The sequence below is a fragment of the Barbus barbus genome (genome assembly GCF_936440315.1).
Source record: "Barbus barbus genome assembly, chromosome: 20".
In the NCBI taxonomy this organism is placed as follows: domain Eukaryota; kingdom Metazoa; phylum Chordata; class Actinopteri; order Cypriniformes; family Cyprinidae; genus Barbus; species Barbus barbus.
In genome coordinates this window covers 9071594-9097441 of record NC_136748.1, presented here as the reverse complement: position 1 = coordinate 9097441, position 25848 = coordinate 9071594, and the positions used below count along the sequence as shown (strand labels likewise).

At 37.5% G+C, this 25848-nt stretch overlaps 1 protein-coding gene across 1 annotated transcript in view; it reads right to left on the bottom strand.

Annotated features, from left to right (window-relative positions):
* Positions 1-7916: 7916 nt before the first annotated feature.
* Positions 7917-25848, bottom strand: part of LOC306886053 (calcium permeable stress-gated cation channel 1) — a gene marked incomplete at both ends in the record, with an annotated part of 30587 nt that continues 12655 nt past the window's right edge. The window contains 12 exons of the mRNA XM_079442914.1: positions 7917-8141; positions 8365-8439; positions 10500-10615; positions 10750-10917; positions 11618-11723; positions 12406-12568; positions 12666-12731; positions 13438-13524; positions 19740-19846; positions 19992-20145; positions 24929-25051; positions 25699-25832. Coding sequence (XP_079299040.1) covers positions 7917-8141; positions 8365-8439; positions 10500-10615; positions 10750-10917; positions 11618-11723; positions 12406-12568; positions 12666-12731; positions 13438-13524; positions 19740-19846; positions 19992-20145; positions 24929-25051; positions 25699-25832 — 1524 coding nt within the window. The remainder of the gene's footprint in view (positions 8142-8364; positions 8440-10499; positions 10616-10749; positions 10918-11617; positions 11724-12405; positions 12569-12665; positions 12732-13437; positions 13525-19739; positions 19847-19991; positions 20146-24928; positions 25052-25698; positions 25833-25848) is intronic.

The window sequence follows — 25848 nt, the reverse complement described above, 5'->3', positions numbered from 1 at the left end:
CCTCCTTTTATCCTTCCGGAGCTCCTCCGTGGGACTCGAGACCTGTGAGTGGTGCAGGTGTCGCTCATTATCATTAACTCCACCAGCCTCGTTCCGCTCCCACGGCTCTCGGCCCCGCCCCACTCACTACAGTCCCCTTTAAACTTTTTTTAAACTTTTCTCAACTTTTGATTTTTTACAATGAACTATGTACTAAAGGTTTTTTCTTTGTGCTTTTGAAAAGTTTAACATACAAAAAGATCACTGTTCACACAGATCCACAAAAATGACTAAATTCACTGTATTATGTATGCCAGTAGTTGGCGATGTCACTTTGTAAAGAAACACTATGTGCTTGCTCACATACCTATAGACTGAATACCTATAGACCGTTTTCACAAATTCACATTTTTGTAGTTTATACTAAGATGATAACCTTTTCTAAAACTTGCACTTTGAAAAACACATAAAAATTTAAAATTTTTAGTTGAAAACAGTCCCGCATAGGTACTTTTTTTTAAAAACAGTCTGAGTAGGTACTTCTTTTGAATAATTTTGACAATTCAGTGAGGTTGTGGCAATTTTTTTTTTTTTTACGATTTGTGAGAAATTGTACATATTTTACGAGGTTGCAAATTAGTAAGAATTTGTACAAAGGACCGACCCTAACCCTAATCGTACACAATTGCGGTTGTACAAATTCACATGAATTAGCCATCTCGTAAAATATGTACAAATTAGACATGAGATAGTGTTGTAATTTCTTTGCGATCATTAAAAAAAGTAAGAGCTTCATAGTATGAATGTAATTCATGTTGTCATTGTCATGTGACCTTTGACTTCACTGCCATTCACAAATCATCTCCTGTGGACTAAAAGTAAAGTGTCCATTGGATGTGCACTGTGGAATCTCACCGGAAATAGAAGGTCATCCAGGAACTTTTTGCCTACTGTTTTATGAATACTGTGAATTTAGACGTATAATGTTCGCATACTGTTTTTCGCCTACTATATATGCAATTTATTATACTATATGCAATTTTGGATGCACCACCTCATGTTAGAAATATGTAATATCCACTATGAGTAAATAACCAAATATGTAAATGCCCTCTAAGCAAAACTGAATTTTCACGCATTCACTTATTCCCACTCTGCGAATCACTAGTTGGTTATAAAAAAACACTGGTATGATCTACTTGATGAGACTTTTTAGTCTTTGAGTGAATTGGCCATTCATCACTGTGTGGGTAACCAAGATCAAAGTTTGAACTGAACATTTCAACTTTCAAAAGTTAATTGTAACAGTTGTGGATTACTGTAGGATCAGTAGCTGTGTCGTTCGTTCGACACCTTCCACGAGGAGTTTGTGGCACCTTACTGTACATGTCAGTCTCTGGTGTTGATGTTCCCTCTTCTAATGAGAGTCCTTCTGTGACACAGCCGCTGCCAAAGTCTTCACACCTCTCCTCGACATCTCCACTAGTTTCCCTCAGGATCCCACTAATGACAGGAAATACAAGACTGCACACAGTAAGCGGTCACATGGTTATCAAATACTCTCTGCACATTTTAAGTTGTCATAGTGTGTTTGCCAAGAAAATTGCAGCAGACTGTAACAGTAATTCCCAGAAAGAGCTCACACCACAAATTTATGCCAAAATTTAAAAGCAGTGCAGCTCGACATATCTGGGACCAGATAAAAATGACATTACTTTTAAAGTTATTAAGGGGGACAAATCATGGGTTTTTCTTGCTCTTTTTAAATAAAATAGTTTGATGTAGAAATACTTTGTGAAGATATACTCTTTCTTCCTAGTCCATTTGCACAATTTATGGAAATTAAGCTGCTGAATTTGAACTTTAACTTAAAATTAGTCATTCATAATAAATCATAATCATCACAATTATGAAGTCACAACCATGACCATGTTAACATATGACCACCCATATTCACACACATTTTGTACTCAGCAACTTATGACAAAATCGTAAAAGATTACAGTTAGCCAATTTTAAAATCAATTACATACAGAAGTCTTAAAGGTACAGCAGCAGAAACCGTCTGCTTTAAAGAATAGTTCATCTAAAAATCAAAAATTACCCTCATGTCATTTCAAACCTGAATGACTTTTGTGGAATATTTTTTGTGGAACAGTTTTCTTTCAAATTATTTCTTCAAAGTACAGATGACAAGAGGGTCTGTATATAAACTAATGACTAAAGTAAAACTGGTAGCGAATGTTGACTGTAGTACAAATGGTCAAGCATAATAGTGCAAAAAGAAAGATTAACTTGATCAAGATTCCTGTGCTAATCAAATGCAAACATTTTAACATATCAGCTTGGTTTATAACAAATCAAGCTGTTCAGATGCACATGCACAGCAGGGGAGACAAACACAGGTAGCAGTCAAATAGGCAAAACAGCAGCAGTTCTATTCCAAGCATATGGCACAGAGGAGGAGAAAGCAGCGTGTTCTGTTCCCAGGGGTATTCACCTTCTGAAGACTGCCTGCTCAGGAAGGTTGCTTAGGAGACAGAAGGAAAATGTCAAGCAGATTTTTTTTTTCCTCCTGTGTTGACACTTGCAACTGTGGCAAGTGTATGAAAAATTGCTTTCTTCACTGCTCCCATGAGTGGAGCACATCACTGATGAAACATATCTGCACTTTGCTCTCATTTATACAACATGGATGTTTTTTTATCATCATATATTGTGAAAGAAGTCATTTTTTAATTTTACATTTCTACACTGCATATACATTTATGATTTTAGGCTCTATGTCACCTGCACTTTGTGTCATTCCAACTTGACTTTAGATCACATGACCTCCACAATTTGTAATTTTAATGGTATTCACAACTCATATCCATAAAATTAAGGGCTGTTCACACTGGCAAGGATTTGCAGAGACCAAAAATGGATGGCCTTCATTTCAATGGGAGTTGAATGACTAAAGCTGACAATGAAACAAAGTTGAGCAGAGATTAATAACGAAAATGAGCTATGTGGCAAGCTATGTACTTTGGTGCATAAGAATCCACGAGAACATTCAAGCATGTGAAACATTAATGCAGTCTCAGTGCTATCTTTTTTTTCTTTTTGCCACTTCAGGTGCTGTTTATGTGTCATATTTGCAGCATTAAATATAATATTTGCTATCTGAACAATAGTGCAAAACTATGACTCTTACTATCATTTAAACTGGTAATTTTCCATCTCTCTATAGCAATACACTCTCACACACATAAATAATTAGGCTGACTCTGTGCAGGGCCAGGCCAAACGGCGGTAATTAGTATGCAGACTCACTTCTCTTCACAGAGTGTCATTAGATAGGTGAGCTGTGGCATATACTCAGCCACATTTGATGCCTCCAACATATTAATCACCGCAACCATCGGGGAATTCTCACTCTGCTGAAAGGTAAACATCAGTGTAATTAATCCCGAAAAGTCCTGGCAAAGGCAAGTTGTGCTACTATGTCCATACAGGATCATTTTAATCTGAACATTTGAACTTTTCCACCCATTTCAGTTATGTAAGTTAATGAGTTATTTTATGGTTTTTTTAAAGATTTATTTATGGACTTTTTTATGCCTTTATTTGGACAGGACAGTGTAGAGTAGACAGGAAAGCATTGGGTGAAGAGAGAGGGGAGCGGGACCGGTAAAAGGACCATGAGCCGGATTCGAACTCGAGTTGCTGTGAACGCAGTTGCCCAGTCTCCGATCTATCTATCTGTCCATCTACCTGTCAGTCTGTCTTCCATCTATCTATCTATCTATCTATCTATCTATCTATCTATCTATCTATCTATCTATCTATCTATCTATCTATCTATCTATCTATCTATCTATCTATCTATCTATCTATCTATCTATCTATCTGCTGTCCTGTCTGCCATCTATCCATCCATTCATCCATCCATCCATCCGTACCTGTCTCTCTGTCTGTCTATCTATCTATCTCTAACCATTTGGTAAGCTATTTTTATCTGAATGTGTGCATGGACACATGGTTGGGTCAGTGTCCTTGCATAAGCACATCTCAGCACATGCATACAGACCAGCAGTGGCACAAACAAACAGCCCAGTATAGATTCATAGAATGTTTTTGTCTCCCGGTTGTTACTTCTGGAAAAATGTTTAGAGATTTAGATGTATCCACATTTTGGCCTTCTGTCAGATATTCCTGCCAGTTCTGCAAAAGAAAGGAAAATAATGGCTGAGACAAAAACCACTGAATACCCTAAATAAACCAAAGACTGCTTGTGGATGGACATTCAAGGGCAAATCAATTAAATATCAAAATATCTTTCATTTTTATGTGTTTGTTTCATATTTCCACAAGCATCTGATGGCGGGACACATGCAATTCCATTTATCAGCACTACTCAACCTATGGAACTTTCCATATGGAAATGGAAACTTCCATAACTAAGATCCTGGAATATACTGTAACTTGATTCCTTTCTAGTAACCTAGTGTTGTGGTCTTTATAACAAGTCTAAGGAACAGATATTTACAGGGGAAGAAATCATGAATTTTAAAAGGCTGTGTAGAAGCTCAGTGAAGCAGAACATCAGAGTCCACATTTTATTCAGCTCTATTATGATTGAGTGTGCAATGAGTGTACTTTTTGTAAGCATTTCTCATGTTCAGCTTTAGTCTCATAACACACACACATACACACACGTAACACATGGTAATGACATCTAGTGTGCAGGAAAAACATAATTGGCAGTTTTCAAACATTGACCAGTCAAGTGACCACTGGCTGTCTTCTGGCACGGCAGGAGATTTAATTAAGGGGCGATGTTTCATTTTCTGGGACTGAGTCTGAAGAACACTTATAGGAAAACTGTTTTTGAGACTATTGCACAAAATTATAATTTTTTTCTCTATAAAAGTTTCTGCGCTTGCCCATGCTATCAAGATCATCAGGGGTACCTTAGTGGATCCTGAGGTCTCCTGAATGCCCACTCCAAAGATGAACAAAGGTCTTAAGGGTTTGGAACGACACAAGGATGAGTAATTAATGACAGAAGTTTCATTTTTGTAAATTTAGTTTTATGAGCTGTGCTGCTGCAATGTAACAATGTTCAGCAATTTACTGTGTCATAAGCGCCCTGTCACATGACATGGCACCTCAAGCAACATTCCGTAAACCAACACTGAATAACGAAAACACAGTTGTATACACCAACAGCTTGCGAATACAAACAGAACAAAAGTAGGCCTAAATATCAAAAAGTATCTCACAAGAGCAGTTTATCAGGTAGGTATTGAAGACATTGACGTAAGAGTGTTTGCATATGTTTGTGTATCTCATAATTACTTGGAAACCAATGATAATTAGTGTGAATTCGATGCGATTGGTTACTTTTGTACAGTATGGCCAGAAACATACTTTTCCACAAGTATGCAGATGCAAATATGTGGTCAGTGCATTTGCCTTGTTGAATATGTTTAGCGTGCTAGCAATTAACTTGCTCAAACTGCTGCTTCACCATGACAGTAGTCGACCTGAAAGAGTAAAAATGACTGTAGAAGACAACATGCAATATAACAGATTTCAGCATTATTATAAATAGTGGTCTGACACATTTCAGAAATCAACTTGCACAGAGTATGTTTCGAGGCCAAGTCAGTTTAAAACTTGTTAGGAATCTCTCACCTGATTGATTCATTGGTGGAATGCGCTTTAGAATTTAGCTTCTTTGTCTTATCTTGCTCTGTAGTCCATGCAGCATATTGCAGGTCATGCTGGATTGTCAGACATAAACTTTTTTCTGTTTACTTCTTAAGATCTGTTTCTTCAAGGCACAGCAAGAGAGCACGGTACAAATCACAACTCATTTACATTCAGTTTGGCAAGAAAACCCTCCACCCACCCCTTCCCTTCCAGTCTAGAACCACTAGCAGCAAAGACCAAGAATACAAAATTTACTAAGAAAATTAAAGTGTTACAGAAGCTAGAGCAACACTGGACGGCTCTAAAGACAGCTGCAGGCTGGTTTGAGCATGTGACAGAGTTAAACTACATGCAGTTGGAGACTCTGGAATTGAAGACTTGTGTGTTGCAGGATCAGCAAATGTGCCGTTTTCAGTTTGTGTCATAACACTTCCTGTAAATCATTTTACGAACATATTTCATGCATTTGATGATTCCTAAAGGAATGTTCTGATTTCAACGCAAGCTCCATCAGCAACTTCAACTCATCCCTTCATCAAAAAGTGTATATAAACGTACAATAAAAGTCTATGGGCTCAGTCAATTGGACCAGAATAGATGTTAAAATACATGTTTCAATTCTAAAACCACAAAATGTAAATATACGTTATCATGAAAAAACGCTTACCTTGTCTGATCAAATTTAGATCTTAATTTTGTGACAAATGCGTGACAAATGCGCAACAACAATGTAAAATCAAGCTGTGAAAGACTGGTGGTTTTGTCAGACAATCCTTGAACGCACGCTAATATTTCCTGCACGTGTCGCAACAAAGAGCGAGATGTCCGATTCGTAACAAAAAGACTATTGTCAAAAAGATTCACGTAACAGCCTCGAGTTCGCTCGTGATTACTGTTTGAATAAGTCAGGAAATAAGTCAGTTGTATTGTTCACTATTTATGGCGCAAATAGTGACATACAACTGAAACAAATTTGACTAAATAGGCTACAACTATTAAAACAAATCATAGTTTATATAACTGTTTATAATAACTGATATTAAATGCTGAAGTAGAAAGGTATGAACTCAATGACAATGACATATAGGAATTACTTAATTTGTTGGCCAAAAAAGACAATGTTTAATATTAGAAGTCTGTGGCTATTTATTTGCATGGAGTATTAATTTTTAATACTTTTCCGAGCTTTAATCCCTCTGTAATGCTCTATAGACCATATTATAAGTGTTACTGTAGAAACTGAGCGAGTTAAATTTAAGTTTTTCTGATCATTCCTTTAACTGTTTGTTGTCTTTTTTTTCCTACAAATGCCTCTGTGTTTTTGCACAGATTTTTTTTTCAGTTCATTAAGTGAAGTCTGCTAAATTAGACTGCATATTAGTCAGTGAAAAGCTACATTTCGAATGTCCTCACATCTCTCCCAAAGACCAAAGAACTGATTGAACTTCACAGGAAAGAAAAAAACAAACAAATTATGGAATGAGTGCCTCATTGACTTTGAAATCTACTGTAGTGCCAATTGACTGCAGTATGCACAACACAACTGCTATTGTCACTGCAAAACAAACAATAACTGGGAGCGATTGACTCTGGCGCACACTGCAATAAAGGTTGAGGGTGTTAATAACAGTAATAATAATCTAATAATAGTAAACAAATGAAAACAATGTGCTCTCAGCATGATGTTGCACAATTATGTACCATTGCTAAAATACAAGTACTGAATAAAAATAACAATAATAAGCACAAACTGCAACAACAGCAAAAGGATTAATAATAAGCAAATAAGATTTGGATGTCTCAACTCTTTGGAGCTATAAGCATAAAAAACTACATTGAAAAATCTGTTGAAATATAATGTTCCAAGCTTCAGTCAACCAAACCACCAGACACCATTAATGTCATTAGAGAGAAAAGAAAAATACAGAAGAAAGTAGAAAGCGTAGTCCGAGCAAGAGAAGTGGTTGGTCTCGTTCTTTGACAGATCTTTGCTTTTATCCACTTCAGATACTTCTTTGAAAGCTCATCAAAGTCCTCAGAACTAAAACCGCCATGCCAGTGAATTCCCAACAAGCTTTTTGAAGCAGTTTGCTTGGATGGCTGCAATTTGTTGTCTTTTACTTGTAACTAGGGGTTGCAGAGGAAACATTTTGCAGCATAGTGCCTCTTTATCAGCCACTAGCTAAGATGAGGCATGGGGCTTGAGCATTAGGGAGTGGGAACTGGGGGCAGGTTGGTCACTGGAAAAGCACAGGACTGTCCATGAGAGGGCTCGGGCAGCTGGGATCTGGCTCTTCCTTGAGTTCAGTCTCCAAAGTTTCCTCCAGATCCTTCTCCTCCACCCCTTCGGCGTCATGGACTGAACTCTGGCTGTTCCCCATGGTGCCGTAGCTCTGGTGGGCCGGAGAGGGCATGGGAGTCAGGCCCAGCTCTGGGTCCAGCAAGACAGAGGCTATAAAAAGCTGAGGAGAGAAAGTACGAGAGGTGAGTAGGTGGAAAGCAAGAGTGTCATTATCTTAAGAGCTTCTTTTTTTGTTTATGCAACATGCTACATGTGAAGTGCCTTTGACACTGTGAGTGGAAGCCGTAGAGGAGATGAGAGGAGAGAGACAAATTAATTTCATAAAGAGGACTTGAAATGAGAGTGTGATGAATGAAATGAGCTGTGACAGGATGAGCAGGTACATTAGCTGTGGTTGTGGTGGAAACGGTGCTTCTTTCCGCATCAGTGAAGCCTCCTTCTGTCGTCTGATCGGACATCTGCAACAAAACAAAATAGCAATCAGTTTTAATTGCCTGAAGATATTATTTTCCTAAATAAATAATCTTTGAGAGCTTATTTTCAAAGCCCATCTAAAATAAATTCATTTCAGTGTTTTCAAAGCTGCACTGTTGACAAATGCATCTAGTTGTTAAGGTAACAATCATAAACTTTCCTGTTTTTCAAATATAACTATGGAAGTATTCATGTGTGAAACATAGATAAGCTAACTGCAAATAACAAAGTGACACTGCATTCAAGGTATAGCTATATCTTTATCATTTTATCTCATGTGCTTCCTGTGAATCAGAATCATGACCCTTGGTGCTAATAGGTGATATAAATTGTTCAGCAATGAAGCAAGTGACGTCTTTATGAATGGGTCGTTGAATCATTCACCCAACCGATTCATTTAAAAGCACAGATTTATTTAGTAACAAAACACCACTTTGTGCTGATTGGAAATGCACAATGGTTATGCTGTGGCAATTTTCAAAAACAGACAATATCCTCAATATTGTGTCTAAAATTTGTTTAACTGTTGTATAGAATCAACGTACCATAGCTGTTAAAAACACTCTGCTTGTGTGATATTGCTTAACTATATCATACACTCACCTAAAGGATTATTAGGAACACCTGTTCAATTTCTCATTAATGCAATTATCTAATCAACCAATCACATGGCAGTTGCTTCAATGCATTTAGGGGTGTGGTCCTGGTCAAGACAATCTCCTGAACTCCAAACTGAATGTCAGAATGGGAAAGAAAGGTGATTTAAGCAATTTTGAGCGTGGCATGGTTGTTGGTGCCAGACGGGCCGGTCTGAGTATTTCACAATCTGCTCAGTTACTGGGATTTTCACGCACAACCATTTCTAGGGTTTACAAAGAATGGTGTGAAAAGGGAAAAACATCCAGTATGCGGCAGTCCTGTGGGCGAAAATGCCTTGTTGATGCTAGAGGTCAGAGGAGAATGGGCCGACTGATTCAAGCTGATAGAAGAGCAACTTTGACTGAAATAACCACTCGTTACAACCGAGGTATGCAGCAAAGCATTTGTGAAGCCACAACACGCACAACCTTGAGGCGGATGGGCTACAACAGCATAAGACCCCACCGGGTACCACTCATCTTCACTACAAATAGGAAAAAGAGGCTACAATTTGCACGAGCTCACCAAAATTGGACGGTTGAAGACTGGAAAAATGTTGCCTGGTCTGATGAGTCTCGATTTCTGTTGAGACATTCAGATGGTAGAGTCAGAATTTGGCGTAAACAGAATGAGAGCATGGATCCATCATGCCTTGTTACCACTGTGCAGGCTGGTGGTGGTGGTGTAATGGTGTGGGGGATGTTTTCCTGGCACACTTTAGGCCCCTTAGTGCCAATTGGGCATCGTTTAAATGCCACGGCCTACCTGAGTATTGTTTCTGACCATGTCCATCCCTTTATGACCACCATGTACCCATCCTCTGATGGCTACTTCCAGCAGGATAATGCACCATGTCACAAAGCACGAATCATTTCAAATTGGTTTCTTGAACATGACAATGAGTTCACCGTACTAAAATGGCCCCCACAGTCACCAGATCTCAACCCAATAGAGCATCTTTGGGATGTGGTGGAACGGGAGCTTCGTGCCCTGGATGTGCATCCCACAAATCTCCATCAACTGCAAGATGCTATCCTATCAATATGGGCCAACATTTCTAAAGAATGCTTTCAGCACCTTGTTGAATCAATGCCACGTAGAATTAAGGCAGTTCTGAAGGCGAAAGGGGGTCAAACACAGTATTAGTATGGTGTTCCTAATAATCCTTTAGGTGAGTGTATAATGTAAATGTAAAATGCCCCCATGTCCTTGTTAATTTCTGAAAATGTGTTCAACTGTCAAAACAATAATGTCACACTGCAACAAATCATAACTGCAATTTTGCTTAATGTAAAAATAGAATTACTTATTTTTTTCTGACGGTGTTGGTGTGAAATATAACCTAGATATTCACTCATGCCCCCTGTTTCTACAAGTCATCAAGATAAAGGTTTAAATCACTGACCTGATAGCTTGTTGATCTGTCAGGTCTTAGTTTTTTCAGACAGAAGCCAAAGCAGGAGAAGGCAATACAGCACAAGAGAGTTATGAAAGTGAACAGACTGATGGGCTGCACTGGACCTGCACAAGAGATAAACCACAAGATTTTGCTTTTTATATTTTTTTTTTGGGGGGGGGGGGGGGGGGGGGTCGTAATCTGAGGAGGCACATGCCCCATATACTTGATTGGGCATGACATTTCTGTGTGAACCTACCCAGTCTGAGCACAGAGAAGAACAGCAGCCAGAACATGCAGAGAATGGGCGCCACCACCACTTGACTGATGGCGGCCGAATGGATCCGCTGGCTGAGCTTTGTGGGTAAATAGGCATAGTAGATATTATAGCGATCTACCATATGCTTCAGCACAAGGTACAGCAACCCTGCAAAATGACCAGAGCTGGAGTTATCAAATAATCTTTGATCCTTCTAAATTACACTGTCATTTTTAAAAGTGCTTTTCTGATGGCTCAGTAGCAATGCTTTGCAGGTAAACACATTTTGTATGAAGTGATCCTGACCTTGTATGCTACTGCACAGGTATAATATTTATATATTTACCTGTATACATAGACAACATGTGAGTACAAGTTGCCAAATTATTTCAGAACTAAGTGAAAAATCATGATGATGGATGTCAGTCTATAGTAAATAAACAGTCATGGTGTGTATTGGTGACAGAACAGGCGTGGAGTGGGCGTCTGGATCTCGGCTAGACGGGTCGGAGCGTCTGGAAGACTACAGCGGGTTCGCACATAGCGGCCATGTCACACCGTGATACTGAGATGCTGTTGGAGATATGGCTCAGACGCCCACACACTGACTGAGGATGGGAACGAGGTATTAGAACACACACGGAGGTAGAAATCAAGACTGACGGAAAGAAAAAAAGAGAGCTGTGGGTAAAAAGGAACAGAGAAGATGAGAGGAAAAGAAAAACACCGCACAAATGGTGCAGTGGAGATGATAGATAAATGGATTTGAGTGCAAATTGGGAGGAAAAAGGAAATTAGGGAGCGGAAAAAGAAGTACTAAAAGAAAAGTCTGTTTGAAAATAAAAACCCTAAAATTACGCAGACTCACCAAAAGGTACAATGATGGGGCAGGTGATGCTGTAGGTCATACTGACTGAAAATATGCACATGGTCCAGGCATATTCAAGACCAAACTGAAACTCGTAGGCCTGACTCTGAGGATGAGAATGGAGAAACAGGTTGTTAGTGTATTTACTGCTATTAAGAGCTGTGTGAAGATTCTTCAAATATTCTTCTTTAGTTTAACAGTGTATGCATTTTGAATGATATAAATGTGAATAAGAATATTAATGAAGAACTATTGTTACAATGTTTTATTTATTTTTTTTTTTTTGGGGGGGTTCTAGACAATTACTATATGACATGATTACTTATAAGAATTATTTTACATATACTGCATACATTAATGTTCACATTTTATTTATATGTTTTTTAAAAGAAATTAACACTTTTATTAAGCAAGGTTGCATAATCAAAAGTCACATTCAAGGTCTTTACTTTGTTACGCAACAAAATCTTTCAAATAAATGCTGTTGTTTTTAACTTTATCAAACATTATTAAGCAGCAAAACAGTTTTTAGCCTTTATAATATGAAATGTTTCTTTAGAAGCAAATTATCATATTAAAATGTGTTTTGAAGGTTCATGTTACACTGAAGACTCCAGTAATGATGCTGAAAATTCAGTTTTGCTATAACAGACATATTAAATAGACAACAGTTATTTTAAATTGTAGTAATTTACTGTTTTTACTAAATTTGATAAGATAAAATTGATAAAATAAAGCCTTCAGCTATAAGAGACTTCATACACTATTCACTGTATGGACTCACTCACTCTTTTAACGTGGATGCGTTCAGCTTTAGATTTGGCAAAGCAAAGGCGAAGAGAGTACACCAGAAGAGCAGGAATACGCAGAAGCTCCATAGCCGTTCCGATCAGACTGGACGTGATCACGTAGTTCACAAAAAAAGCTCCGTTATCAGGTAAAAACACACATCTGAGGGGATAAAACAAAGTGGATGTAGGTCTCGACAAATTGTGAATCTTGCAGTTCTAATTAAATTAACCAATAGCTGTAGATTTAGGCAACTTACTGAAACTTTACATCTGTTTCATCTAGGAAGTGGATGTCAAAGAGCCACCTGAAGAACAAATCCAGGCTGGGGAGCAGACAAGAAGATATATGTTGTATAATAATGTACATTATATATACAGTGGCTACCAAACCCATTTGTACACTTTAAACTTTATTAATGCCAATATCTCAGCCATTTGTTCAGTTCCTTTTTACTAGCTTGTTTTAAGGATATTTATATGGATGTATGAGGTCATTTTCCCTCAAGTGCACACTATGAATATGATCGACTAATGTTTTTTTGCCAGCCAAGTGTTTGGATACTCTCTGATAGCCTATATCTATTGTTTTATGTTGTGTGAAATCATATGCTTGCTTTAATTAAACATATTTTAAAAATGAAGTTCATTAAAAACAAAATTCTATTATAAACATGTCTTCAGTTTTTGAGTTAAAATTAATTTTGATATTTTTTGCATGGGGATCAAATTCAAACATGTTTAGGTGGTGTAACTGTCTGGGGATTGTAAAAAAAGAAAATAGCCTCATTAAAAGACTGAAATTCTTTACAAAAAAAAAATGTTGGCATAATTGGGACATCATTGTTTATCATTGACCCACATACATATATATATAGTACTGTATATAAAAGGAAAAATGTTATTTTGAGACAAAATGACATGTTTCACAAAACAGTATATTACCCATAAGCTGTATTTTTGCTTGAAGTGCTTTTATTGACATGTTATTATAGCCTATAATTACTGTATTTCAGTTTATAGGATGTTTACCTGGATAGACCCAGTGATGGTAGAATGATTACCATGAAGACAAGCAGTAAAAAGCATTTGTGCATGGTGATCTGATTTTCACCGGACCTGAAAGAGACACACATAAGAAAATTCAACTTATTTCACCTGAACCAAAACAACTATTAAAAAAAAATGCATATTTTTACATTATTTATTTTTCCTTTCTCTTCAATTTTCACACCAGTTCTTCTACTAGACAGACTGTTTGTGCTTAAAATCAACATAAAACACAATTCTTGCCTCAAGTGACATTTCATGGTAAATTTTTTTTAAATTTATTAAGTAAATATTAAAATATGATTTTATGTTGACTTGCGTGCATTAATTATCAGCGTTTCCAGTGGAAATACAACAGATACTCAAGTGCTGCAGGTTCTGCAGTTGCACAATACAAAGGGTTTGATCCACATGAACTATAATGTGACTCTGTGAAAGACGCCGCCAGTGTGCATATGATTATTCCCTTGTTGTGATCACTATGACAACAAGCCTGGAGAGGCAAGCGGAGAGAGCAAGAGAGAGGGACACCATGTAAACGTGTTGTGCATGGGTGGGTGGGAGACTGGGTTGGGGGTTGTTCTGCAGTTATGCAATATGTTTGTGCGCTGATATGAACATGTTTATGCAATAGATTTAAGCTGCATTGCAAATACAACTACCAATATAGCACAAACCAATACTGCTCATTGGGACACCATATTTTTGATAAAAATCATGTATGTGTTGTATGACTTATTTTGGTTAATGTCTTAGAGTTGTTAGTTATTTTTTTTACTTTTATTGTTCATTTATTTTTGCCATACAATGCAAGTTAATGCAAACCAAAACAGGCATATAGGCTTGGAATGACTTGATGAATAAATAACAGAAGTTTCATTTTTTAATGATTAATTCCATTTATGTATGTGTTGATAAATGTGTACGTGTGAGGAATGTCTTCTAAAATATATTAGGAAGTGGAAAACGAACTTAAGCTGAAGCTGCTTCATGAATTTATTATAAATGTGTGTACAATACTCATAGTTATGAATCAAGCAACACCTTCCCTCAATACTCATTACCACAAAGCAAGAAAATCACATTCTCACTATTTTAATGTAAATAATAATATATTTAACTATTTTTTAACTATATATTATATTATAATTTATATGTATTACAACTCGAATTCTGGAAATGTTGCGACGTTTTTTAAAATTTGAATAAAATTTGTATATTTTATTCACAATAAAACATAATAACATGTTGAAACTTTACATTTTTATGCACAAAATTAGCTCATTTCAAATTTGATGCCTGCTACAGGTCTCAAAAAATGCTTTTCTTACTTAGATTTATTGTCTTGTTTCCAGCCAAAATATCTAAAAATTCTTAAATCAAGAAGGATTTTCTAGACAAGTAAAAATAATTGTCTTGTTTTCAGAAAAAAACTATTCAAAATTAAGTGAGTTTTTACTTGAAACAAGCTAAATAATCTGCCAATGGGTTAAGAAATTTTTAACATGTTGGAAGGTCTCCCTCCTCTTTAGCCCGGAGGACACAGTGTGATTTCCAACAAGAATGTCAAATTTGGACTCGTCTGACCATAGAACACTTATCTACTTTGAAACAGACTATTTTAAAAGACCCTTGGCCCACAGGAAACGACAGCGCTTCTGGACCATGTTCACATATGGCTTCCTTTTTGCATGATAGAGCTTTAGTTGGCATCTGCAGATGGCACGGCGGATTGTGTCTGCCCATCTTTACTTCTGAGAGACACTGCCTTTCTAAGACATCCCTTTTATAGCTAATCATGTTATAGACCTGATGTCAGTTAACTTAATTAGTTGCTAGATGTTCTGCTAGCTGAATCTTTTCAAATTTCTTGCTTTTTCAGCCCTTTGTTGCCTCCATGCCAACTTTTATTGACCTGTAGCAGGCATCAAATTTGAAATGAGCTCATCTAGTGGATAAGTGTAAAATGTCTCCGTTTAAACATTTTTTATGTTCTCTATGTTCTATAGTGAATAAAATATTGGCTCATGTGATTTGAAAGTCTTTTAGTTTTCATTTTATTCAATTTAAAAAAAACGTCCATTTACGGAATTGGGGTTGTATGTATATATGTGTATGTGTGTGTGTGTACACACACACACACACACAGTCATGGCCAAAAATATCGGCACCCTTGGTAAATATGATCAAAGATATATGATATATGATAAATATGATCCTTTTGATCTTTTATTAAAACAGTCACAAAAATCTAACCTTTCATTGGATAATAAGAATGTAAAATGAGGGGAAATATCATTATGAAATAAATGTTTTTCTCAAATACACGTTGGACACAATTATTGGCACCCCTAGAAATTCTTTTGAATAAAGTATCTCTGAAGTATATTCCCATTCATATTCACAATTTTGAGCACTCCAGGGTGATTATAAACATGAAATTATCCAGCCATGGCTTCCTGTTTCACAGAAAAATAGATAGGAGGAAAAACAAATTCCCTCAATCATTCATCACAATGAGAAAAACCAAAGAATATACAGTGCCCTCCAAAAGTATTGGAACAGTAAGGCCAATTCCTTTATTTTAGCTGTAGACTGAAAACATTTGGGTTTGATGAATATGAGATGAGAGATTGACATTTCAGCTTTTAATTACAGGTATTTTCATCTGGATCTGATACACAACTTAAAAGATAGAACCTTTTGTTTGAACCCACCCATTTTTCAAGTTACCAAAAGTATTGGAACATGTAACTGACAGGTGTGTTTTGTTGGCCTGGTGTGTCCTATTAATTGATTATTCAAACAATAAATAGCACTGAATGTCTGCGCTCAGTTTCAGATCCGTGCAGCCTGCATTTATAGTTAGTTAGACGTGTAACCAACATGAAAACCAGAGCGGTGTCTATGGGTGAAAAACAAGCAATTGTGAAGCTGAGAGAAGATGAAAAATCAATCAAACCATTGCACAAACACTGGCAATAGCAAGTACAACCATTTAGAATCTCCCGAGGAAGAAAGAAACCACTGGTGTATTAAGTAACACCTCAGACGGGTAGATCAAGGAAAACATCTGCAGTTGATGACAGAAACATTGTGACAGCTGTAAAGAAAGACCCTAAAACAACTGTTAGTGACAACAGCAACAACCTCCAGAGGGCAGGAGTGAAGGTATCACAATCTACTGTTCGCAGGAGACTTCATGAACAAAAGTACAGAGGCTACACCAGAAGATGCAAACCACTCATTAGCAAGAAGAATAGGAGACGAGCCTCAAATTCTGGGACAAGGTTTTATGGACTGATTTTATGGACCAAAGTGATGGAAAGGCTAAAGTTTGGAGAAAGAAAGGATCTGCTCATGATCCCAAACATACAGGCTCATCTGAAACACAGTGTACACAGGGGTACATTATAGTACACATAACACAAGTAATGTAATGGTCTGGGCTTTCATCGCTTCTTCTGGGACAGGCTCATTAATCTTCATTAATGATGTAACACATGATGGCAGCAGCAAAATTAACTCAGAAGTCTACAGAAATATTTTGTCTGACAATTTACAGAAAGATGCAACCAAACTGATTGGGAGATCCTTCATCATGCAGCAAGATAATGACCCAAAACATAGTGCCAAAACAACAAAGGAGTTCAGGGGCAAGAAGTGGAAGGATTTAGACTGGCCAAGTCAATCTCCACACTTAAACCCTGTAGAGTATGCATTTTACCTGCTAAAGAAGAGACTGAAGGGAGTAACCCCCCAAAACTGAAAGAGGCTGCGGTGAAAGCCTGGAAAAGCATCACAAAAGAAGAATGAAGTGAAGTGACATACGGCCAAGTATGGTGACCCATACTCAGAATTCGTGCTCTGCATTTAACCCATCCAACGTGCACACACACAGCAGTGAACACACACACACACCGTGAACACACAACCGGAGCAGTGGGCAGCCATTGTGGCCATTTATGGCCATTTATGCTGCGGCGCCTGGGGAGCAGTTAGGGGTTCGGTGCCTTGCTCAAGGGCACCTCAGTCGTGGTATTGAGGGTGGAGAGAGCGCTGAACATTCACTCACCCCCACCTACAATCCCTGCCGGCCCGAGACTCGAACCCGCAACCTTTGGATTACAAGTCTGACTCTCTAACCATTAGGCCACGACTTCCCCACGAATGCAAAAGTTTGGTGATGTCAATGGGTCACAGGCTTGATGCAGTTATTGAAAGCAAAGGATTTGCAACTAAATATTAAGTCTTTTTCACTTTAATCTGTTAATTCTATTTGTTCCAATACTTTTGGTAACATGAAAAATGGGTGGGTTGAAACAAAAGGTGCGATCTTCTAAGTTGTGTATCAGATCCAGATGAAAATACCTGTAAATAAAAGCTGAAATGTTAATCTCTCATCTCATATTCATCTTTTGATGTCAAACCCAAATGTTTACAGTCTACAGCAAAAATTGGCCTTACTGTTCCAATACTTTTGGAGGGCACTGTATTTCTGATGTGCAGCAAAAGATAATTGAGCTTCACAAATTAGTGAAGTGGCTTAAAGAAAAGAGCTAGAGCAGTGAAAATTCCCATTTCCACCATCAGGGCAATAATTAAGAATTTCCAATCAACATAAAATGTTACGAAACTGCCTGGAAGAGGACATGTGTCTATTTCATCCTAACACACGGTGAGGAGGAGAGTTTGAGAGGCTAAAGACTCTCCAAGGACCACCGCTGGAGAATTGCAGAAAATAGTTGAGAAAATTGTCAAACATCACCACATGTTGTTTGAGATGGTTTCAAGAAAAATTCTCCTAGCTCATCCAAAAACAAACTCCAGCATATTCAGTTATCAGACACGACTGGAGCTTCAAATGGGACTGGCTTCTATGGTCAGATGAAACTAAAAAATTAGCTTTTTAGCAGCAAACACTCAAGATGGGTTTGATGAACACAGGGATAAAAAGTACCCCATGTGTACAATGAAATATACTGCTGTATTTTTGATGTTGCGGTCTTATATTTCTGCTGGAGGTCTTGGACATCTTGTTTAGACACATGGTATCACGGATTCTATCAAATACCAACAAATAAAAATATCAGTAAGTGACTGACTCTGTTAGAAATCTTAAAATGGGCCATGTTTGGATCTTCCAACCGGACAATAATCCAAACACAAACCTCAAAAACAACACAAAAATGGGTCACTGAGCACAAAACCAAGCTTCTGCTGGCCATTCCAGTCCTCTGACCTGAACCCTGTAGAAAATGAGTGAGGTGAACTGAAGAGGAGAAGCACCGTCATGGAGCTGTGAATCTAAAGGATCTGGAGTGATTCTGGATGAAGGAATGGTCTCTGATCTCTTGTCAGGTGTTCTCTAACCTCATCAGGCATTATAGGAGAAAATTAAGAGCTGTTAAACTGGCAAATGGAGGTTTCAAAAAATATTGAATAAAAGGGTGCCATTAATTATGGCCAATGTGTATTAGAGAAAAACATTTATTTCATAATGATACTTCCCCCCATTTTAAATTCGTATTATCCAATGAAAGGTTAGATTTTTTTTAATAAATGATCAAAAGGATTAACAATGCAGATTAATTTTCACAGCCTTTGATCAGATTTACCAAGGGTGCCGATATTTTTGGCCATGACTGTATGTATGTATATATATATGTGTGTGTGTGTATATATATATATATATATATTCCTGAAAAGTATCACAGAAATATTAAGCATTAAAAAATATTGAGCAGCACAAGTGTTTGCAGATAATATAATAATAAGAAATGTTTATTGAGCACCAAATCAACATATGATTTATGTAGGATTAATGTGACACTGAAGACTGGAGTAATGATGCTTAAAAATTCAGCTCTGCCATCACAGGAATAAATTACATTTTAAAACATATTAATAATAATATTTTAAAATATTTAAAATTTGACTATTTTTTACCAAATAAATGCAGCATTTGTGAGCATAAGACACCTATTAAAAAAAATCTTACCAAACCCAAGTTCTGTAATGGTATGTATAATCCAGATGCATTGTGTTAATCACAATGTTTGTAACATATAACTGGGATCATATTAGTAACTGTTTGCATTAAATTAATATAAACAATTTGTTTTTATTGTGTTAATAACACAATAATATTTTTTATAATTATATTTACAGTACAAATAATTCACTTTAATGTATAATTGAGTAAAAACACCTCCCTCTAGTTCTCTCACATTTATACACAGACTAGAAAATGTTAAAGTCAGACGGAGGAAACAGCATCATACCTGGTCCAGTGGTACTCAAAGAAAGATGAATAGTACACAATGAAGGGCAGGAGAATGGAAAAGGCCCACAGGAGCAGGGTGGGGAAGAACTGGGTAATTAATGGGTTCTAGAGAGTAGAAGACAGTAAAAGATCAAATTCAAAACATTCAACTTCCGAAAACAACACAAAAAAGCACTTTCAGTTTTATTTTGCATTCTAATGTGGAATAATACAGCCGGACAGTTATAAAACGGCTTTGATGGTCACTGACCCTTAAGCTTTCAACTGGCCGAGTGACGTTGAACTTGTCCATAGTGTTTACGATAATAGCAGGGGTTGTGAGAAAGAAGAGCAAGAGGAAGAGCAGAATGTTGAGCAGGACGCAGCGGAGCCACCAGCGAGAACCGCACACTGACAGATTTTCCCTGGATGAACACAGGCACCAATCAACACAAAGTCTTAGCTACAGTTACAGGACAGACAGTGTGCACTCTCCAAGAATAAGTGGGATATTCAGCTACAATTACATAAACGGTAAGGTTTTTGCTGGAAAATCTGGTCAGCTGGTCTCCAAAACTGACCAAACTGGTGTTCAGCCGGTTTAGCTAGTCGGCCATCTGGTCTTCTAGGTCAAAACTGCCCCAAACCTTTCTAAAACCAGCAAAGTGTCAGAAATCCCTCTGAAACAAGCTTAGGCCAGTTTTGTTTTTTATTGGTGACTATGGAAAAGTTTCTACTCTTGGCCCTGTAAAGCCTGACATATGAAATAATAGTCTGAAAAAAATATATATTTTAAAATGGAATCTAAAAAAGTTTTTTATTGAGTATATTATTTTATACATCAGGCTTTTACAGCTCATATAGCATGATATAGAAAAATATGAAACTCAAGGAGGGAAAAAACAGCGAAATTTGGTGCCAAATGGAGCAAAAATATGCAATTTGATACAGTTGCTGATAATTACATATATAATTAATACTGCATTAACTGACATGAACTAACAATGAGCAATGCATTTTTACATTTATTAATCTTTGTTAATGTTAATAAAAATGTTCATGTAAGTTCACAGTACATTAACTTATGTTAACAGATACAAATTAAAATTTTAATAATGTATTAGTGAATTTTGAATTTAGTATTAACTAAGATTAATAAATGATGTATATTTTATATGCATATTGTTGTTCATGTTAACTAATATAGTTAAAGGGATAGTTCACCCAAAAATTAAAATTCTGTCATTAATTACTCACCCTCATGTTGTTCCAAACCTGTAAGACATTCGTTCATCTTCGGAAAACAAATTAAGATATTTTGATGAATTCTGAGTACTCTCTCTGACCCTCCCATTAATTAAGCAAGGATCCTTACACGATCAAGGCTCAGAAACGTAGCAAGGAGATTGTTAAAGTAGTCCATGTGACATCAGTGGTTTAACCGTAATTTTACAAAGCTACGAGAATACTTTTTGTGCGCAAAGACAAAAATAACGACTTTATTCAACAATTTGTGTACGCCTCGTCACCCTATAGCGCTATTTTAGAGAGTATCACATATGTAACAATGTATAAAACGTATGTACGTGGATATGTTGTTTACGTTCAGATCAAAACATAAACAATGTAAACAGCGTATCCGCATACGGTGCTGCTGACACAGAACAGCATACCTTGTTTACGTATGGCATACTCTCCCAAATTCCGCTAGGGTGATGTGGAGGAGACGAATTGTTGAATAAAGTTGTTATTTTTGTTTTTTCTTCGTAAAATTACGGGTTGAACCACTGATGTAACATGGATTATTTTAACGATCTCATAGCAACATTTCTGAGCCTTGATCGTGTTAATTCCATTGCTGTCTATGGGAGGGTCAGAGAGCTCTCGGAATGCATCCAAAATTTATTAATTTGTGTTCTGAAGATGAATGAAGGTCTTACGGGTTTGGAACGACATGAAGGTGAGTAATTAATGACAGAATTTTCATTTTTGGGTGAACTATCCCTTTCATGTTAACAAACTGAAACCTTGTTGTAAACTGTTAACATTTTTTTTCCCCATATAATGAAAGTAAATGAGGCCCAGTGTTGTTTTGAACCCCTTTGACTTTCATTATATGAACAGAAACAAAATATCTTCTTTTGTTTCGTATATTGTGTCCCACAAAATAAAAATATCATTTCTGGTGAACTGTCACTTTAAGTAATAGCAATGCACATGAAAGGCATAACAATGAGAATGAGGTTCACATAAAGGCAACGGCTATTTGCACTAAGTGTAAATAGCGATAGATCAATTAGATGCTATTTACACTAAGTGCAAATAGCATATTTTTTTAGCGATAGATACTATTTACACTAAGTGAAAATAGCAGTATTTATTAACGATATGCTATTTACACAGTGCAAATAGCTATAGATTCTATTTACACTATTTTAAAATAGCAAGATTTTCTGCTATTTCAGAAGAATCAGAATCAGAATTAGTTTTAATGCCAGGTATGTTTGCACATACAAGGAATTTGTTTTAGTGACAGTAGCTCCACAGTGTGACAGAATGACAGCGACAGGACAGGACACAGATAATCAAAAACGGATTCAATGATGGCAGAATAGAATGGTTTCAGTAGCTCTTGTGGCAGGTTGAACTTCCTCAGCTGGCGAAGGAAGTACAACCTCTGCTAGGCCTTTTTGACAATAGAGTCAATGTGAATGTCACTTCAGGTCCTGAGAAATTGTGGTGCCCAGGAATCTGAATGACTCCACTGCAGTCCCAGTGCTGTTCATGATGGTGAGTGCGGAGAGTGCAGGGGGGTTTCTCCTGAAGTCCACTATCATCTCCACAGTTTTGAGCGTGTTAAGCTCCAGGTTGTTAAGACTGCACCAGACAGCCAGCTCCTTAACCTCCTGTCTGTAAGCAGACTCGTCACCGTCCTGGATGAGGCCGATCAGTGTGGTGTCATCTGCAAACTTCAGGAGCTTAACAGAGGGGTCTTTAGATGTTCAGTCGTTCGTGTAGAGGGAGAAGAAAAGTGGGGCGAGAATGTGATGTCCTTCAGATAAGCCAAAACCAGTTTTTCAAATTACTTCATGACCACAGATGTTAGAGCCACAGGTCTGTAGTCGTTAAGTCCTGTTATCTTGGGGTTCTTTGGGATGGGGATGATGGTGGAGCATTTGAAGCATGAGGGGACTTCACACAGCTCCAGTGATCTGTTGAAGATCTGTGTGAAGATGGGGGCCAGCTGGTCAGCACAGGATTTCAGACAGACTGGTGTCACACAGTCTGGGCCTGGTGCTTTCCTTCTCTTATTCTTTTTGAAGACCTGGCTTAGGTGTCTATCTCCACCCATTACCTCCAGCGAGGGGGAGCTAGAGCTCCAGCTCCTCCCATTTGGCTCTGTAGCAAGCACCCTCTCCAAGCGGAGGAGTGTAGATACTCACGAGAATGAACGAGCAGAACTCCCGCGGCGAGTAGAAAGGTTTACAGTTGATGAAAAGTGTTTCTAGATCTGAACAGCACATCTTCTTTAACACAGTTACATCTGTACACCGCCTCTCATTGATGTAGAAGCATGTCCTGCCGCTGCGCTATTTCCCCGTTGATTCCGCGTCCTGATCTGCTCTCATCAGGGTGAAATTAGGCAGATGTAACGCGCTGTCTGGAACGGCGTCGTTCAGCCAGGTTTCCGTGAAACACAGAGCAGCAGAGTTTGAAAAGTCGTTGTTAAACCGGGAAAGCAGAAGGCGTTTGTCCGTTTTGTTGGGTAGCGAGCGGAGATTAGCCAGATGATGCTAGGCAACGGCATTCAAAATCCACGCTGTCTGAGCTTCATGAGCGCGCCAGCTCTCTTCCCCCGTCTGTGCATCCTGAAGCGTCTAAACAGTGCTGCAGCTCCGCCGACTACTATGTTCAACATCCGAATAATCGAAAACCGGTTGGAGATTTTGTGGAGTGTTCTGCCGAATGTTCAGCAGTTCTTCCTTGGTGAAACGGATCGTGTTTGACAAACAAAAAACAGGAAAAACGAACAAAAACAAGCCAAGCACAATGGCTGCCATGGTCGGCGCCATCTAATTTCTGCTATTTATACTACTTATTGCAAATAGTGGCAATTATCTGCACCTCAGTATTGAAGTACATTATAAAACAGTACGCAATAATAACGTATTGAATGCAAATTATAGTTTTAATTCAAATTATTAAATGGATGCCACCTTATTAGGACAATAAAGCCCTCCCTACACCTACCCTATACTTTTATTTTCAATTTTTTTATTATTTCCTTAATTTTTATTGAAAATATATGCCTTTCTGATGCAATATGAGATTTGAAAAGGGGCAAAAGTTCGGCAAAAGGCGGGCTCGAACTCGGGTCGATCGCGTCAAAAAGCATGCATCCTGCCATTTACACCACTGAAACTGAAACTAAATGAGCGTCTTTTTTTAGTCTTGACTAACCCAATCACACATTAGTGGGCGGAGTTAGTGTAAATAGCCTTTGCCAACAAGGCGGGCTATTTGCACTTAGTGTAAATAGACACTCCGTTACATAAAATGCAAACAAATACCTTTCAAATGTAATTGTTTCCACTAAATAATTTTCCAAAATTGCAAACCCATTTACTCTATAAATGCAGTGGTAGAAAACCTCGTCTACACTGAACTAGAAAACGTTCCCACTTCAATAAATAGTTTTAATAAGAAGCAAACAGGCTAAAACATTAGAGCTTATATCCATAAAAACGAAAGTCCTGAATTCAGACAAACGCATAGACACACACACACACACACACACACACACACTTGTCCAGTCAAGCAGAAAGACAGGCTGACACTGCCCCCCCTCCCCACACACACCCACACACACTCACACTCACTCAATATATGATTCTCAACACATTATGTAAGAGATATAATGGCTTTCACAGTGGCTGTCTAGGCACACACTCAGATTGAGATTTAATTAATCCAATTTCATCTCTCAAATCCAAGTGTAATGGCCTGGAACAAAGCATGTCATGAAAAATATATATGACTTCAGCTTGCAGATCACTGTATACTTAGTAAATGTTAAATAAAACATAATTTAAAACGTTGTAAATCCAGATCATTTCATTGCAAAAAAAAAACAACACTGCGGTTATTCCTTTACTTTTTTTTTTGTTTCAAGATATAGTTGTTGATGTGGCTATCGTTTTGATTTACCAGATGATGTCATTAGGGGCTGGGGCGTAAGAAACACCCCACTGATGGGACCGCACCACTGTGGTAATGCTGGACTGCTGGGGTCCGTGGCGGCAGCGAGCTCGGCTGTAGTCTTTCACAATACTACAGAAACATGAGCACAGAGTTTAAATATATTTAAGCAATAAGGCACGAGAGAACATGTAAATGTTATATATATATACTGTATATAGTCTTTTCAGTAGACTACTAAATTACTATAATGTGGTTTTTAACATACTGTATTGACCAGACAAAAGCTAGAACCAGAGTGAACTGTTTATATATAAATTTGTTTATTATGTTGTACTATATAAAGGCTGCTATAGGTTACAAAAGTTTGGTAGGAAAGAGTTCAATAGCTTCTGTTTAACATATTTGATTTGCTCTATGTGCCGTATGTGTGTTGATCAGTGTTTATATTTATGAAGCGATCATTTCAGAACTGCTCAATTCATATGGATTACTTTTACGATGTCTTTGTGAACTTTTTGAAGCATAAAGGTTTGGGTGAACAGGACTTTCATTGAAGAGAGAGAAATCTATTCAATTCTATTCCAGTGTGTAAGCTTTTGACCTCAACTGTAGCTGTCAGAAAATGTGCTTCATGTTAATAAAGTACCTTTTTATTAAAAAATACTTTCATATTCTTAAATGTAGTTACTCGTTCCTATGCTTACAGTATCTCTGGACGAATTATGCTTATTCTCAGTAGTCACCTCAATAATCAGCTATTTATCCACGTGACTTACACTGCAGTCATTCTCTCATCTCTGAAGGTAACAAAGGCAATGCCCAGCCTCTTCATCGAGATACGGTTCTTCTCTGCATTAAACTCATCTGTCAGTTTCTCCTCCAGTTCACTGTAATACTGCTCTGCATCCACCTGATGAAAAGACAAT